Consider the following 16,644-nt stretch of genomic DNA (forward strand, 5'->3'; position numbering starts at 1 on the left):
AAAGCGCAAGTAAACTGAGTGGGGGAGCTCTGAATGTGGCGTTGTTAGGGGCAGAGTTGTTGGCTTATTGGGCTCTCATTTTATTGGCAGCTATAAAAACGTACGTAAAGTGTCAAAGCGAAACGTTTCGTAAATGTTGCAGCGCAGCCAAAAAAAAAAGAAAGAAAGAAAAAACCCCACAGAAACACACACGAACAAAAAGAAATAAACTTGGCCAACATTTCTTTTGGCTAACATTTCAATTGGGTCTGGCCATAAAAAAAAGACAAAGAAACCCAAACAGGCAGTGCTTACATGTAATCGATTAGTCATAGAAATCATAGATCGACGAGTTGGCTACTCACGAAAAGTAGCGTTGATTTGGTTTGAGCCAATTTCGTGGCTTGGAAATCGAATCAATCTTCTTTGCAAGAAATCTTCCGATTCCTTAACAAATGGATGTTCATCGACAAGATCGTCAAAACATTCTTTAAACACTTAATTGATTGCAATTTGATTGGAAAGCAATCGAAAATATGTGGTGATTTAGGTCCATCATTCCTTTTTGATTGAGCAAATTTACTGGTAAAAACATTACATTGACCATTTGACTTTGATTTGTATTGTTGTTTCGGTGATGTAGTTGAATATTCGCAAAACAATTCATTGTGGCACTCAATTAACGCATTTATACAATCTAATGAAAGGCAGTTGACAATACAAATCCGATCTCCCTCCCCCCCTCGTCTGCTCTGTTCTGTTCTGTTCGTTACTTCCCTCTCTTGCTCTCCATCAACAATTCCCTTACCTTTTCAGTTCTCTAGTGTCCCGGGGGTTTGAGGGGTTGGATAAGTACCAGGCAAAGGTGGCAATGGCAGAGGAGAGACGCGCGTGGGCCGGGGCGGAGGAGGAGCCATACCACTTGTGTGTTTATTTTGAGCCTCAACTGACTGCTTGTTGTTGTTGCTTGTTTGGCATTGTGCATCGACAGCTTTTGTCTGTGGCACGCGGCAACCAGAAGCAACCAACAGAAGCGTCAGAAGAGGCATTGTCTAAACTCAGACAATAGGTACCTACCTACTCTGTTTCCCATCCTATGCCCGTACCCCTCTCCTACTAATCCCTCTACACAAGCAGCCGCCCAACATAGTTGTTGACTGCCCTTTGTGAGCGTATAAACCGGATCCGGGCATTTTTGGCATCGCATCATAATCAATCAGCAGCCCAGTCCAGTCCAGCATGTTACCCAAAATGGCAATTTAATGATTTTCAAATTTTCAAAATGGTCAATGAATTCTCAGGGACTCATAGGCAGAGTTTAACCTTGGTTTAAATGAACAACAAGTTCACAGGAAAATGGATAAACTATTCAAATTTTGAAGATAATTAGAAATTAACAATATTAAAGGAGTTCAAGTCCCATTCAGAATGGACATTTTCTTAACAATAGAGGGATGACGATTTAAGGGGGGGGGGGGGGCTGAATGAGACTAGACAACAATTTGAAACACACTCGATCAGCATGCTGGTCAAGTTACCTCGATATCCAGACTATATCGACTCGACGGGTGATTCCTATCAAGAATATATATGCTTTAAGATTTTAATACGTCATATCATTGCATAGAGACGAGTATATCTAATTGTTATTCGAACAGTAACATTTGCTTCTTTATTGGTCAGATGGCCTTTGTCTACAACTTTTGATGTCGAGTGAAAATAATTTAACGCATCAATGATTACGATAGTTTTATGTGTGTTTTAGGTCCTGATTATTGGCTCAACTTGTGTTGGTGTCCTGGCCCTGTCCTTCATCTTTGGTCTTGTAATTGAAGTTTGCTTAACGTTCTTAGGTTTTTATGGATCAGTGAGCTGACACTGGCACTGGAATGATGGTTTTGGGGTTCTGTTTTTCATTTCATTTAGCATTTTGATTAAAAAGGTAAACATAGTAACAAAGGCAGTTAAACAGGAAGAATAAGCCAAGGAGAGAGATGGAAAGAGAAAGAGAATGATTCAGTAAAATGAGCCTAAGAGAGAAGGCACACAGTCAAGCAGTTATTCTCGTTTGCAATTTAATGAAGCAAACTGTTGCTAAACAGCAGACAGAATGGCCTAGGTTTGAGGCATGCAACGGACGTGGCACCGCTCAAGCATGAAAAAACAGAAAGCAAAAGCACCAGCCAAGTCTAACCACTATTTAAGCTAATCGTGGCAAGTCGAATTCAATATACTCTCCTTGTAAAGGGACGTCCTGAATGTATGAAAAGAGACCCATGATATAAATGAAGGATTCTTTTTAATTGTGATTAAGATTTTTGCTAATTTATCATTATGTCTATCTTAAGCAAATTAAGCTTAATTATATTTTTGGCTTTTTCCAATTACATCAGTTGACACTCAGTAAATAAATTATTATATTCACGTTGACCAAAAGTCGAACTTAAAGTCTAGATTTTGCCTTGTTCCTTTTTTTCTCAGCTGACTGTAGAGAACCTTGCCAAAATTGCGGAAAAATATAGCATACTTTTCGCCAAAACACAGACAGAGACAGAATCATCATATAGAAGTTAAAACCTAAAATTATTTGTTAAGTATTGTAATTCTTTGTAGATTTTCTGATGTCATGAGATAAATTTGTATCATTAAAGACACTTGATTTGTTGTAAGAAGTCTTTCTGGCACCCTTCTGAGTGTTTTATTTTTGTTTTCTGTGTTGGTTTTGTGTTTTTTGGTTGTGAGGGTATCAAAAAGTGTGAAAGGCAAGTGAGTGTACATCTGTTTATTGTCCTTGCTCCTTCTGCTGTCCTGTCTTTTGGCAATTTGACAAGAAAGCATTATCCATACAAATGAGCTGAGGGAAATGAAGCAGCGAAAACGGAGAGATGTCGGCGGAAAGGGGAGGCAAAAAAAATGAAAAATGATATTAAATACAGCGAAAGACGAGAGAGAGGGACAGATAGAGAGGGACAGTAAGATAGATAAAGAGAGGGATATGGTGATGGCAATATGCCAACAAATTTCATATATTTAAAATGAAATAAATCAAAGCAACACATGATGGAATAACAGTAACTAACCCATGCCAAAGATTATAATTGATGAAAAATGACAAATTTTTTGTATCCTTGTGTGAGCGAGACCGATATACATACATATGCCGTGCCGAAAAATCGTTTTATCTTGTTGGCCTATTAATTACAATTTAAATGCAAGGGAATTAAAATTTTGCAGACACAATGATTAAAAGATTTAAAGACAAGTTTGATTATTATTTTTTTTATTATTTTTCCCTCTTCTTTTTGATTGCCATAATTAAAACATTAGACACATACGAAATCATCTAAATTTCTTTGATTTGACAAAAAACAAAATAGAAGTTAGATCGCAAAACTTTATATAAAGTTTTAAGATGTGAATAAGTATTAAGGTTGAAAAAAAATGACAAACAAATAATTTTTATTTGCCCATAATGAAATATGGACTATGGAATACGGAATATGGGAAAATAAAAACAGGATGGCGCTCTGAAGTAAGCAATGCTAGAAATGCAAATTGTCAAACATGCAAAGCAATTTAGCTACACTGGGACACTGGCACGCACAAAAGTGCAGAGCAATCAATGCAAGCTCCTCCTTCCGACTCTGCAGACCCTGCCGACTCTCCCAGCCAGTCGTTTCTCACCATCCGCCTTCAGTCACCACCCACATAGCCATCTCTTCTCATGCCGCCCAAGTGACCTGCCAAACATCAAAATGCTTTTGCAGTTGAAACTGTGACACGCGCACGCTCATTGACAAGCCTTCAGTCTGTCACTCTGTCATTCTGTCAACCGGAGGCTTCAGTTGCATTTTTGGCCTACATAAGCGAGGCTGCCACACCACTTCACTTCAGCACTTGCCATCCCCGTCCCCATCCCCAATCCCCACCCCCAATGCCCATCCCCTCCATACATACTCACACATCTTGTCCATTGGTTCTTGGTTCAGTGCAGCTGCTTGCAAATTAACTCGAAATTGTTCACATTTGCCTTTACCTCCGACTTTAGCTCCCACTGTGCGCATCTCTCGTTTGTAGACTTTTCCCTTGGGTTTAGTTTTCATTTCTCTGGGTACTTGTTGCTGTTGTAATTTGCCTGCATCATCCGCTCTGGCTCGAATTCATTTCCGCGCTTCTTGGCCAATTGCCCTTCATTTTATAAGCAAGCCACAAAACGAATTAATCCTAGCTTGGTTTAGTCATCGAATAACCAATGGCTAATTGTTAAAGTCGTAAAAAACTCAAGTTCACCCTTAAGTATGAAAGGAAATAAGCTGGCATCTGGCCACCAGATGAAAACTAACACAGGCCGACATTATATTTGGTGACTTTAGTTTGAGAGGTGCCCCCAAGTAATATGCCCATCACATCCAGATTTTGAGATAATATAATATAATTTGAGGATCAGAGTAGTCTGAATGATATATTAATCATTTTAGAGGAGAATATGATTAACTATCATTTAGTTGTATGAATATACCTACTACCAACTACGTTGGAGATATTCGCTTTAACTTCATTTGTATTGTTTTTGAACAAATTAACTTTTCGCACATCGCTAGACTATTCACAGTGATGATGACTATCAGTTGATGATAATTGAAAGAGACAACATTTGGTTAATAGAGTAGAAAAAAAACACTTATTTATTTTTGATTTTGTTATTGTAATTGTTGTTGTTGTTTGTTGGATTGATTCGATCTTAACTATTGTCGTTAACCAAACGTTGTTCATTATAGCGTATAGGATATGTTAGAGCGTTCCCTTTGTCCCACGAGTAGAGTTCCTAGAATAAAGATTAATGATTGGCAAAATGTAGAAATAATAAAGAGAGCGAAGAACTAGCTTACCACAGTTAATGGATTGTATCCCACAGTGGTTGTGTGACTAAAGGGATTCGAAAATGGTAGATTTGTATTCAACAGTTTACCCTTGTACAGATCGACAACATAGCGAATTTGTGTATTCTTATCGGTGCCGGAATCAATGGCATATAGATTACCGCAAACGATAAACATTTCTCCGAATTGATGATGATCGAGAGTGATATTGAAATTATATTGCATTTTTAGGGTTTTGGCATCCAACTGTAATGGATAAATTCATTTCAAAATCAATTGATTAGATCCTCCACCATCATTTGTTACCTTGGCCACCATAGTATTGTTGGAATCGTAAGTTGAATAGATAACCCATAGACCAACTTCATCTACATTGAAGTCCATGTAGTTGAAGTCCGTTTTATATAGACGATTCGAGGCCGCTATACCGGCATAAGGTAATTGTGTGGCTAGCAAATAAATTTAGATTGAGAAACTTCTTAAGAGCAGCATGTCCATGAATACTTACTTATTTTCTCATTGGTAAAAAGATCAAGTTTTACCACAAGATCGGTATTCTTTTGCTGATAGTAAAACGAACCGTTGAATACTGCATGAGCATTGCCCTGTGTTAAAGACAATGACTGATAAGCAATCGACTGAAAGATAATAGTCATACAGGACACTTACATGAAATCCTTCGGGTATTTTATATTTATGCATGGGCACACTATTCATGCGATACTGTTGCCTTGTGGTGAATTCAAACAAGTTGTAGGGATCATTCTCATTGGTCACAAAAGTCTTGTCCCTATCCTTATCACTCGGAGCAGCATCCCTCAGCCATGAACCGAACTTCTCATTGACAACTTTATGGAACACGGGTTTACCCACAGCATACAGATAACAGGCTAAAAACAAACAGCTTAGAATGCTGAACATTTGACAATCTAAGTAGACTTACTTTTTGGTCTTTTCGGTAAACCGGGATAACTTAAATTGCCAGTTGGCTGTATTTCAAAATTATTTAATATCGAATCCTTACATTGATATAAACTGTAAATAAACGTGTAAATGAATTGATTTCTTAGTGATTTACATTACTCTCGTACCTGGGATCCGGACATTGATCGCACACAGGACACTCACTTTCAGGTGGTCTCTGACCATATACCTTGATGTTATTACCCACATAGGGCGTTTCACTATTGGGATCTTGGGCTGTAAAAAACAAAAACACGTATATATCCTTAGAACAAGAAACGATGGCAAAGTGTAAGTTGGATACTTACGAGCTATTTCAAAATTAACCATTGTGGCATTTAACTCATTTCTGGCCACACAATGGTAATAGCCGAAATCATCTTTACGCAGATTATTAATGGTCAAACGCATTGAGGTCTTGAAGCTAACAATGAATTATTTATAGTAGTTTGAGTAAATGAGTTAAGAATCATCAAACCCACCCATCGGGATACGATTCGATGCGATATTTATCGCTGGGATCTAATATTTTGCCATCGTATGCCCGTTCCCAATAGCGTATCGCCTCGGGGAAGGCCTCAACCTGACATTCCAGAGTGGCGCTACTTTGATATTCGGCATAGATCATTTGCCGATACACTGAAATCATCGGAGCAACTATCAAGAGAGAGAGAGTGAGAGAGAGAGAGAGAGAGAGAGAGAGAGAGTGAAAGACAGAAAATAAAAATCGTGGCAGAGCAAATCCTTCACTCTTACTTACAGTGCACTTCCACAAGGAAGGTGGCATTGGCCACTGGAGCTATGCCATTGTTGGCAAAACACGTATATGCAGCCATTTGATGCCTGGTTATGTTGGTGAACTTCAAGAATTGCCCGCTAATGGAGGCCACTGCAAATATGAAAGAGTATTTAAACGATCGGTCAAGTTCCTACCACTACTCACTCTCCATGCCATTGACATTGATGGTGCGACCATCGTCACGTCGCCACTCAACTTTGGGCACTGGATTTCCAGTGGCTGAGCAACTGAGATTCAATGTTCGACCCTCTTCCACAATGACCGAACGTTGGGCATCGGGTGAGCGTAGATCAGTTATGGATGGCGGTATGAGTAGATCATTGGAGGCGCTGCCATTGGGATATTGCATTTTCCAGGCATTGATTCCTGGTATGCCAGGTGTGCCATTCGTTCCCGGCTTGCCAGGGCGACCACGAGGTCCAGCAATGCCTAAACATGAGAAGATCAGATATTGAATTATATGCCAATCCCTTGCATATGCTCACCCTTGAGTCCTCGTTCTCCGGGTGGTCCCTGGGCTCCCTTAGGCCCTGTAATAGACATGCCGTCCTTGCCATCTTTGCCATGAAGACCATCTTTGCCATCCCGGCCGGCCAAGCCATTCTTACCATCTGCGCCGGCCCGTCCTGGGACGCCATCAAGGCCGGGTTCGCCAGGCACTCCATCACGACCATCGAGACCAGCTCGGCCCACGCCGCCTGCATCACCCTTGGGCCCACGAGGGCCGGCCGGACCCTGGACACCAATACCATCAACCCCCGGGGCTCCTGGCAACCCGACGTCGCCCCGGTTGCCCTTGGGTCCGGGAATTCCAGGCAATCCGGGGTTACCGGTGGGTCCCTTCGGTCCGATATCACCTTGTGGTCCCTGCGGCGCAGGTGGACAATAGTCTTGAGTACCCTTACAGAATCCCGTGATAATTTGCTCCGGCACCCGACAATATGTATTCAAATAGATCCACTCATCGCCGCCCGGTGCCGCTCCCTTTAGTCCGGTGCGCTTTCGTATCTCTGCATCCTGTTCATCCAGCACCTTGCGATGATTGGGATTAAAAAACTCGATCAATGGATCCGCTGTCGACGAAGAGTTGTTATTCCAAATATAGATTCTTGCTCTTAGTCCTACTTACCATGCATAGATGCCGTTGGAGATGTGACATCCCTGCGCATCCTTTTCCCATGTGGTCCATGTGTTGTATGACTTATTTGATTATCCGTAAATTTACGCTCATTCTTTATGAAGGTTATATCCGGAGACTTTGGTATGCTCTGTGTTGTGGAACTGTCGAAGAATTCGAAGTCTAAAAGTAAGAAATGTCCAAATGTATGTGTACATGTACAAACCTTGACTCCGAGATGTCATCTCTGGTCAAGATCTGTAGAACCATGGCTTTTAGCATGTGCTCCGATCTGACTAGTTCATCCTGAAACTGCTTATGAAATGTTGTAATCCTTGTGCTCTGTTGGTGTGTGTGCGTGTAGAAACTTATACCCAGTGTGGCAATTATTAGAGTCAAGGCACCCAAATAGATATAGACGAGAACCAATGAGGTACTACGAATTTCGTTTACCACAATTGGTGACTTTCTAATGCAGTTGCAAGGGCAAGGACATGGCGCCTTTGTGATATGTTGATCCTCTATATCCTTACACGATACAGATGATTGCCTCACATGTTGACAGTTCTCACATAGCAACTCATTCTGGCTGCTGGTGAGGCTACTATTATTGATGTCTCTTAGAATATTGGTCCTTGAATCTGATGACTCCAAATAGGGTCGCTCATTAGCTGTTGTTGTTGTTGTTGCTGCTGTTGCTATTGCTGTCGTTGATGGCAATCCTTCCATCATTTCGTTTGCATTACTTTTCCGTTTCTTTTTCATTTTGGATTTGTGCAAACTTTGATTAACAGCCAAAAACATTTGTGCGCCTGTTCGGAAAGCAATAGTAGGTAATAATAACAAAAACAAAAACAACAACAGCAACAAGAAGAAGAAATTGATCAAATAAGATTTATGGCCGGCAAATGTAATTTAACATGAATATTTTTAGAAACTAAGAAACAAAAAAAAAAAAAAACACGAAAATCAAAAATAACAACACTACAAAACGATTAGATCTCTATATATGTATATATAAATATCTACAGTATATATATATATATATATATGTAGATATGAATCGGGAAGAGTTGGGTGTATGGGAGGTGGGTGTGTGTGGCAGGGGAAATCAGAATCAAAAGAGTTGCACGAGTTGCATTTCTGTTTGCTAATTCTCACATTTGTTTAAACAATTTGATTTTCTGTTGTATGTTTTTGTTTTTTTTTTGTTTAGATACTTTTTTTTTCACACTTTTCCTACGGAGCCACGGGGAGAGAATGAGTGAGGAAGTGGGAAAAGGCGAAGCAGAGACCCGTGGATAAACAGAATGGAAGAGTGAGTGATAGAGAAAGAGTGTGTGAGAGAGAAAGAGAGAGAGGAAGATGGAGAAAGATTTATATATATATATAAAGAAATATGTGGACAACCTCCGTTCGCGTTGGCGTCTAATTTCCGACTAAATTTGTTGTATGTGTGGCGACAATTTTCTCCGGCACAATTCGCCGGCAAAACTTTTTCTTCCTCCTACTCGACCGTTTGACACTTTTTCCATGGCACCAAGACACAAACAAGAAAGAGAGCAACAGAGAGAGAGAGGGAGAGAGAGTGAGAAAGAGAGTGAAAGAGAGCATAGCGAGAAATCAGTTAGTACGTCAGCTAAGTTAATGCGATTTGTTAATTTATAGACCTTAAAAATATCTGACACATTTAATAATCTATTTTATGCATATATGTATGTATAGATCTAAAAATTCATTTTCGATTTGCAAGTTTGGAAACATTTTCGATTTCTATCGTTTATTCGGATTTTCTTTGCCCGCTTTCGCATTTATATATTTTTCTATAAAGAAAAGAAATAGAGAGAGCACTGTGAATGCGACTCTGGGAGTTTCAAGTTTGACGCATGCGCTGCCCCTTTTCGCTTCTGGATGCATGTCGAGTGAGTGGCAAGTGGCATTTGGCATGTGGCAAGTTGTCGTGCGTCTTTCAAATTATTTAAAACAAACGCCAAAAGAACCGATTTATATTTTTTTTTTCAAAAAGTTGAAAGCATTTTGAAATTAGCAAATTGGAATCGACACAGAACAGTTTTTTTCTTTCCTTTGGTTTTTTAGATTTAAAAAACTATTTATCAAATTGAAATAAATTTATAAGAAATAGAAATAGAAATGTTATGTGCATCCTGTTTAATAAACACAGATACTTTTATCTCTAATATAAAGTAGCCATCAAATGTATCAACCAGTGAGTTGGACAAAATATTCATATTTTTATACCCTTGCAAAAAGGGTATATTAATTTTGGTCAGAAGTGTGCAACGCATAGAAGGAAGCATCTCCGACCATATAAAGTATATATATTCTTGATCAGCATGACGAGACGAGTTCATATAGCCATGTCTGTCCGTCCGTCCGTCCGTCTGTCCGTCTGTCCGTCCGTCTGGATCAACGCAAACTCCTCTTAGACCGTTAGAGCTACAGAGTTGAAATTTTGCATGTAGGCTTGTATATACTGCAGGGGTTGTATATCTCGGATTAAGCCGGATCGGACCACTATATCATATAGCTCCCATACAAACCGCAAAGTCACGAACAGTGACTTTTCTCAATAACTTCGTTATTTTTTAAACTATTGTCGTGAAATTTAATATTGGTGAGTTTATAATACATATAAACGACTATGCCAAATTTGATCAAGATCGGGTTACTATATCATATAGCTCCCATTGGAACGATCTTTCGAAAACAGTGACTTTTGTCAATAACTTCGTTACTTTTGACGCGATTGCTTTCAAATTAAACATTTGTTAGTTTAATATATCTGTTAATGACTGTGCCAAATTTGATAAAGATCGGGTTACTATATCATATAGCTCCCATAGGAACGATCGGTGGAAAACAGTGACTTTGATCAATATCTTCGTTATTTCCTATGCTATGATTGTAGGCCGTTCTTTCGGACACATTAGCCCTTTTAGCTTAAACGTTTTTCCACTTTGATGGCTATAGGTAAAGAAAAATTTACCAAAAAAGTTGCAAGGGTATACAAACTTTGACGCGGTCGAAGTTAGCCCCGGCCCTCTGGTTATACATAATTAAGATTAAAGATCCTAAACTTGGTACCTAAACTTTTTGAAACTCCGGCTGAACATACTTTTATGTTCGAGTGACCGAAATAGAAATTTATTAACTCTCAAAATATATCTCATAGCTTGGTAGCTATGATAGATATATTCAGACAATATAAATAAAATGATGTTGAATGAACTATCAACATGTGTGTTTAACACACATATATGTTAGCGTTTCTCTGTGCCCTGCACCCCGACCAACTATGATGCAGCAAGACGAGATTGCTGAATGAGTTCCGGGTAGTATACCCGTCCTCAATAAAATACTCGTTGACAACACACACACATCCCATAACGCTAAGAAGTACATAGTGACCCATTTTAGTCCACACTATCCACTTGTTCCATGAATGATTTCCTATACCTACAGTAAGCACTTTAACGCTTGACCCAATACTAACTTCCTTTCCTATAGCATAAGCACTTTTCTATTCACCTTTGCTCTTTACTCTCAACATCGGTCACAGTACGATCAATAGACGTTGATCAGTCCTCTTGAGGTATATTTAAGGTCCCGATCTCTGGAAGAGCGGCAGTCTTAGTTTAGTCTTAAACTAGCCTCGGAACCAGAAGTACATTCGAGTGATTAATAAACGAATTGTAACTTTAAATCGAAGCTTCTGTGTAATTAGTTGTATGGTAAACTAGTGGTTAAAGAAAGAGTCTTGTGTATCATCTCCCATGTGTATCCGAAGGATCATGGTAATGCCACACCCCGACATGGAGACACGTATGATAGACTCGTAGCTGGCTCCCGAGCAGGAACCAGACTCGTATTTATAGATCAGACTCGTACTTAAGGCTCGTAACTTATATATATAAAAATTCCCTATATACGTACATATATTAAAAAAAAAGAACCAAAATATAAGTATTACATTTTTTTAATCTTTTTTGGTATTGGTTTTTTTTTTGATTTATTTGAAGATATTAAATCTCAATCATTCTCATTTAATTCAATAATTTCTTCAGACTGGAGAGTTGGAGACTATAAAAGCTAGAGTCACCAAATTTAGTATGAAGACTTGAACATGTGTATAATCTGCTCTAGTTTTAGGATTAATGTACTTAAATTATCATTAAAACAAATTATTGTTGAGAAATATTATTTGCTGTCATACCTTCTAGACTTTTTAAACGGACAATTTTTTTTTTTTTAAATAAAGTCTTAATTAAGTTGGATGTGGGTAATCGGCGGACTAGCTGAAACTTAAAAAATTGTATTAAATCTCATCACACTGGCCAAGAAAAAGTTTAATTTATTTTAATTTCATTCTATTTTTCTTCCTCCAATCAATACGTATAAAATTTTAAGTTATAGTCAAAACTTACCTAGAATTCCAATTGGCTTTCGCATTATTTAAATCATTAGTGCTGTCATTTCTCTTGATTTTTGGGCATAAATTGTCATTCATGTTATCCTTATCTTTCGAGCATTTCAATTTTTAGCTCTATCATTATCCTTGGCACTTTGCACTTCATTTGATTTGCATGTCTATTTGTATTTCCATTTTGAATTTCAATTTACATTAGCTACGAGGCAAAATGCAGCATAAAGCACAAAAAGGACGAGATGAGTACTTGGCCAAATGAGCTGTGCCAAGCAGTAGCAGAAGCAGGAGGAAGGGAAAGGAAACGACTCAGGGCATAGAGCATAGGACAAAGAGCAATACTAGGTTTGTATTGAAGATGTAATTTGGCAGGCCAAGCTAAGACTCTGATAAGAGGAGACTTTCTTTTTCTGGTATGCCCAAATATAATAAGCTGCTTATGGCCAAGGCTAGAAGGATAAGAAGCAACAAGCTGCAGGAACAAAAAGAAAAAACTTAAGCAAACCAAACATTCAACAGCAACAACGAAGCCAATAAATCAAAACGTCAAGATGATGGCCTTTGAAGTGCCTTTTAAACAAGGACAATAAGCGGTAGTCGAAAGCATTGGGAGGGAAATGTGTTGCTTGATGCGTTGGGTGCTGGGGTGGCGACTGAAGAAACAACAGACATCGCTTAATTTTCCCTTCACTTATCCGGAAATGACAAATTAAATGACAAGAGCTGAGCTGTCAGCAGCTCAGCAAAACGATTCAGTTTCATTCACTTTGCCATACCCTGTACTTAGTGTGTCAGAATGGAGAGCGCGTGCATTAAAGTGGCGGAAATGAAGCCTTACTTTCGTTGAGAATCAACAGTATAGGATAATTTATGATTGTCCTTGTTCCACCTCAAGCTTTGCATACAATATAAGCATCATTCACTTTACTTTTGAAGTTTACGGTATCTGAAAGTCGGCGCTGTTGCCTAACGGTCCAAAATTCTTACTGTTAATGACAAATTGATAATTTCGTTCTTTCTTTATATGCTTAACCAAACTGTACAATGTTGCGTATACGTAATAAAAGTTGCGAACGTTTTTCTTCGGTTTTTTATGACGATAAAATGAGGAGACATAACTCTTTCAGTCTAGTTTTTTTTACGACTGCAAAAACCGAAACAAAAAAAAAACGAACGAGAAAAATACTACCATAAATGCCTAACAGAGCGAATGGAATTGGCTGCCAGGCTACAAAAAATCGGTTAAGGTAGAGGCAAAAACTTTACCATAACCCCAAGGCATCCATTAGGGAGAACGTTTCGCGTACTGGTCCCTGAGGCGCCGAGAAGGAATTGTTGCATACTCTTAGGGGGCGATTCGTGGCAACTTCGAATGCATGTATTTATCATTAAGCTTCAAATGTATTTTAGGTAGCAATAATAAGTTTCAAATGGGTTGATGTCTGTTCAAACATTTTTAAATTTCATTTCAAGAATTTGCCGTCCAAATAGTAAAATTACTTACATATTTCTATATTTGTTTTAATCGGCAATAAAATAACATTTTTTATATAATCATTTAAATCTTGGATTCCTGCCAGAATATGAGGTCTGGTAATCATTATTTCCAATTTTTGTTTCAATCTGAAATGAAGAAGAATTGGATGACTAACAAGATGAACTTTTTGTATTAAAAGCATTTTAAAGTATACACATATATTCTTGATCAGTACTAGTTAACCGATTTCCGATTTGTATTTGAAATATTCGCTTAGAGATCTTTAATTTGATCTCTAAGTATGATGAATATCTACGACCTCATGCTTGGAAATGTTCCGAGAAATTCTTCAATATAATGATGATATTGCAATTCAGGTCAGGTTATAATAAAAGAGTAAATAATATTCCATGGTATTGACAAAGTCATTTCCAATGCAATTAAAACTGTTTTCATTGGTATTAAAAATTAATGAAAACTGGTTTCTTAATATCAAATAATGCTAATGAAAAAGCAATTTGATTATATTTAATGATTTCGAAATCAGGAAATATAGGAATATTTATACCCTTGCAAAGACGGATGGACATGGCTATATGAACTCGTCTTGTCTTGCTGATCAACAATATATATACTTTATATGGTCGCAGATGCTTTCTTCTATGCGTTGCACACTTCTGACCAAAATAAATATACCCTTATACCCGTATAAAAAAAACGACCCTCTGTTTTTATTTGAATAGCGCAAAACTGAGACAAAATTAAGAAAAAAGGATGAATAATTTGAAAATTGGAACCAAATTAGGAAAAAGTAAGGAAAACAAAAGTATTTAAACTACATTTAAGTAAACGTTGGCCAGGCAGAAAATTCCAAGTACAAATTGCTTTAACAAGAGATTGATAAAGTCTAATGATATTAACTAATAAATATTAATTGATTTGCACAAAGTCAATATTATCGTATTCGAGAGTGCAAAAACGCAGATTGATATAGCCAATTTAAAGGACAATTATGAGCGCTTATGTTGTTAGGTAATTTATTTTGTGTAACGCAAAACTTTTCAGGGCCGTGCTTTTCAATTGGAATTGAAGCCTAATTGATGTTTAAATTTTGTTGGTCTTTGGGCGTGGCAATTGAACAATTGAAGGGCGGCGCATTCATCAAGCCGATGAGAGTGAAGGATAAAGAAGCATCTTGTCGCTGGCTTCCTCCTTTCGGTTTGCTAGTCTGGTCCTTTGATTTTCTTGTTGGGGTTTGCTTTTAGGTTGGTTTGCATTTGGCTTTTGCATATTTATGAGGCTGAACAAATTTAAAGACTGGATGAGAGATGCCAAGGAGATAGAGACACAGAGATAGACAGAGAGGGTACAGAGGAAGCGATAGAACACGTCCTGGTACGTATGTACGTGGTACAAAGCTCGCAGCATCCTCGACCGGCAGGCAGTGCAGCATTTATTTTTCTTTTCTTCATTTTCGTTTGGTTTTTCCTTTTTTTTTTTTTTTTTTTTTTTACGTTTTTGCTTCTTTTCTTTCGATTTGCTTTCGTTTTATTCTTTCATTTTATTGCTCAAATATTCTCTAATACATTGCGAAGGAGGAAAGGAGCAAAAAGGTATGCAGAAGAAGATGCCCTCGGAGCACGTGTTCGCCTTTGCTACGAAGCAACAAATGCCGAGAAATGAGCCCCGAAGGGGCCCAACGTCGACGCCGCAGTCATCGACGACATCGCTGTCGTCGGTGTCGCTGCTGCCATCAACGTCGAAACTCTGCGGCAGCGATGCGTCGTTTCGCCTGTTGAAATGTTCGAAAAAGCATTGGAAATGATGCACAAAGTTTTTCCTTTTCGATAAGCTTTTGCTTTTGTTGAAAAAAAGCTTTGCTCGATTTTATTTCCTATCCCCCGAAAAAGCTGTCTTCCATGCTGTAAAACTTTTGGAAAGATCCGCACCAAAAGAGAGGAGCTTCTTAAAGATAAATCAAAAGCGTCTGACGTCACAGTTGCCCCTTTCCCAAGGGTTGAATCTATAGTATATGTACATATATTTACTATATATATATATGTACACCCCATGCATGTGTCTGTGTGTATGGATGTATGCATGTATCTGTGTGTCAATAAATGTACCAACTTTAAATAAGGTCATTGGGTCACTGCGGCTGTGACGTCAGTGCAAGTACTTGACCTCCACAATAAAAAAAAAAACGCAAAAACAAAAACAAAGTGAAAATAAATCTACAAATACAAAGCCAACAAAATAAACTTTACTGAATGCAATTTCCTTGTACTAATACTTGATTTTCTTGTTGATCTTCTCATTGCAGGTGAGTTAACCGAAACCTGAAATTATTATATTAATACCGATATACACAATTGGGGATGACCCAAGCAAAGGCTAAGTATAAAAATGTTGTTAACATTGGATTGCTTTTTTTTTTAGAAGTAACTTTCAACAAATGAGACTTTTTCTTGTTTCAATTTCCCATCTCTCAAATAATCATCATGCCAAGGAACTTAAATTAGTGTTGGGTCGTTTATGATTGCTTTGAGTTATTAACTAGAAGATGTAAGCTAAGCCCTATTAATATTTTAGTCGGAGATGTTTCAATCGTTGCAAACTTGCTACTACCCTTAACAGATAATTTCCACAAAGATTATACGTAGTGATTGGGGACCTAGTGAGCAACTAGTGAATTAACTTTTTCAGCCAAAATGAGTTGTTTGGCCCAACATTGTTATAAATTGTTTGACTAAACTTGATTTTCGTTGTCTCTTTCAGATAAATTCTAAAGACTGATAAAATCAAGCATGTTATTTGTATATGTTAGCAATTTTTATAACCAGAAAGTTCAATTAGTGGCAGAATATGCCAAAAACTGAAAAGTTGCAATTAGCCATTGATATGAACTAAACTAGTTAAGGACTTCGCTCTGAAATATTTATCGTAAGCTAAATGGCTAAATGGTTAAATGTTTTTTCTTAAGTC

General features: G+C 38.0%; 2 protein-coding genes across 2 annotated transcripts in view; one reads left to right on the plus strand and one right to left on the minus strand.

The window, feature by feature from the left end:
• The window catches only part of LOC6652939 (potassium voltage-gated channel protein Shaker), a 118,352-nt gene that overhangs the window by 7,696 nt on the left and 94,012 nt on the right, over positions 1-16,644 (plus strand). The window lies entirely within an intron of this gene.
• On the minus strand, positions 4,664-9,164 carry LOC6652936. Its single transcript, XM_002075396.4, has 15 exons — positions 9,149-9,164; positions 7,965-8,550; positions 7,751-7,902; positions 7,107-7,694; positions 6,766-7,050; positions 6,583-6,711; positions 6,305-6,479; positions 6,131-6,246; positions 5,951-6,059; positions 5,803-5,894; positions 5,529-5,749; positions 5,368-5,464; positions 5,166-5,308; positions 4,869-5,105; positions 4,664-4,804 (listed from the first exon to the last, which is right to left on the minus strand). The coding sequence occupies exons 2-15, from the start codon at positions 8,540-8,542 to the stop codon at positions 4,721-4,723; spliced, it is 3,006 nt and encodes a 1,001-aa protein (XP_002075432.2). The 5' UTR covers positions 8,543-8,550; positions 9,149-9,164; the 3' UTR covers positions 4,664-4,720.

This window comes from Drosophila willistoni (assembly GCF_018902025.1).
Source record: "Drosophila willistoni isolate 14030-0811.24 chromosome XL unlocalized genomic scaffold, UCI_dwil_1.1 Seg142, whole genome shotgun sequence".
Classification (NCBI taxonomy): Eukaryota; Metazoa; Arthropoda; class Insecta; order Diptera; family Drosophilidae; genus Drosophila; species Drosophila willistoni.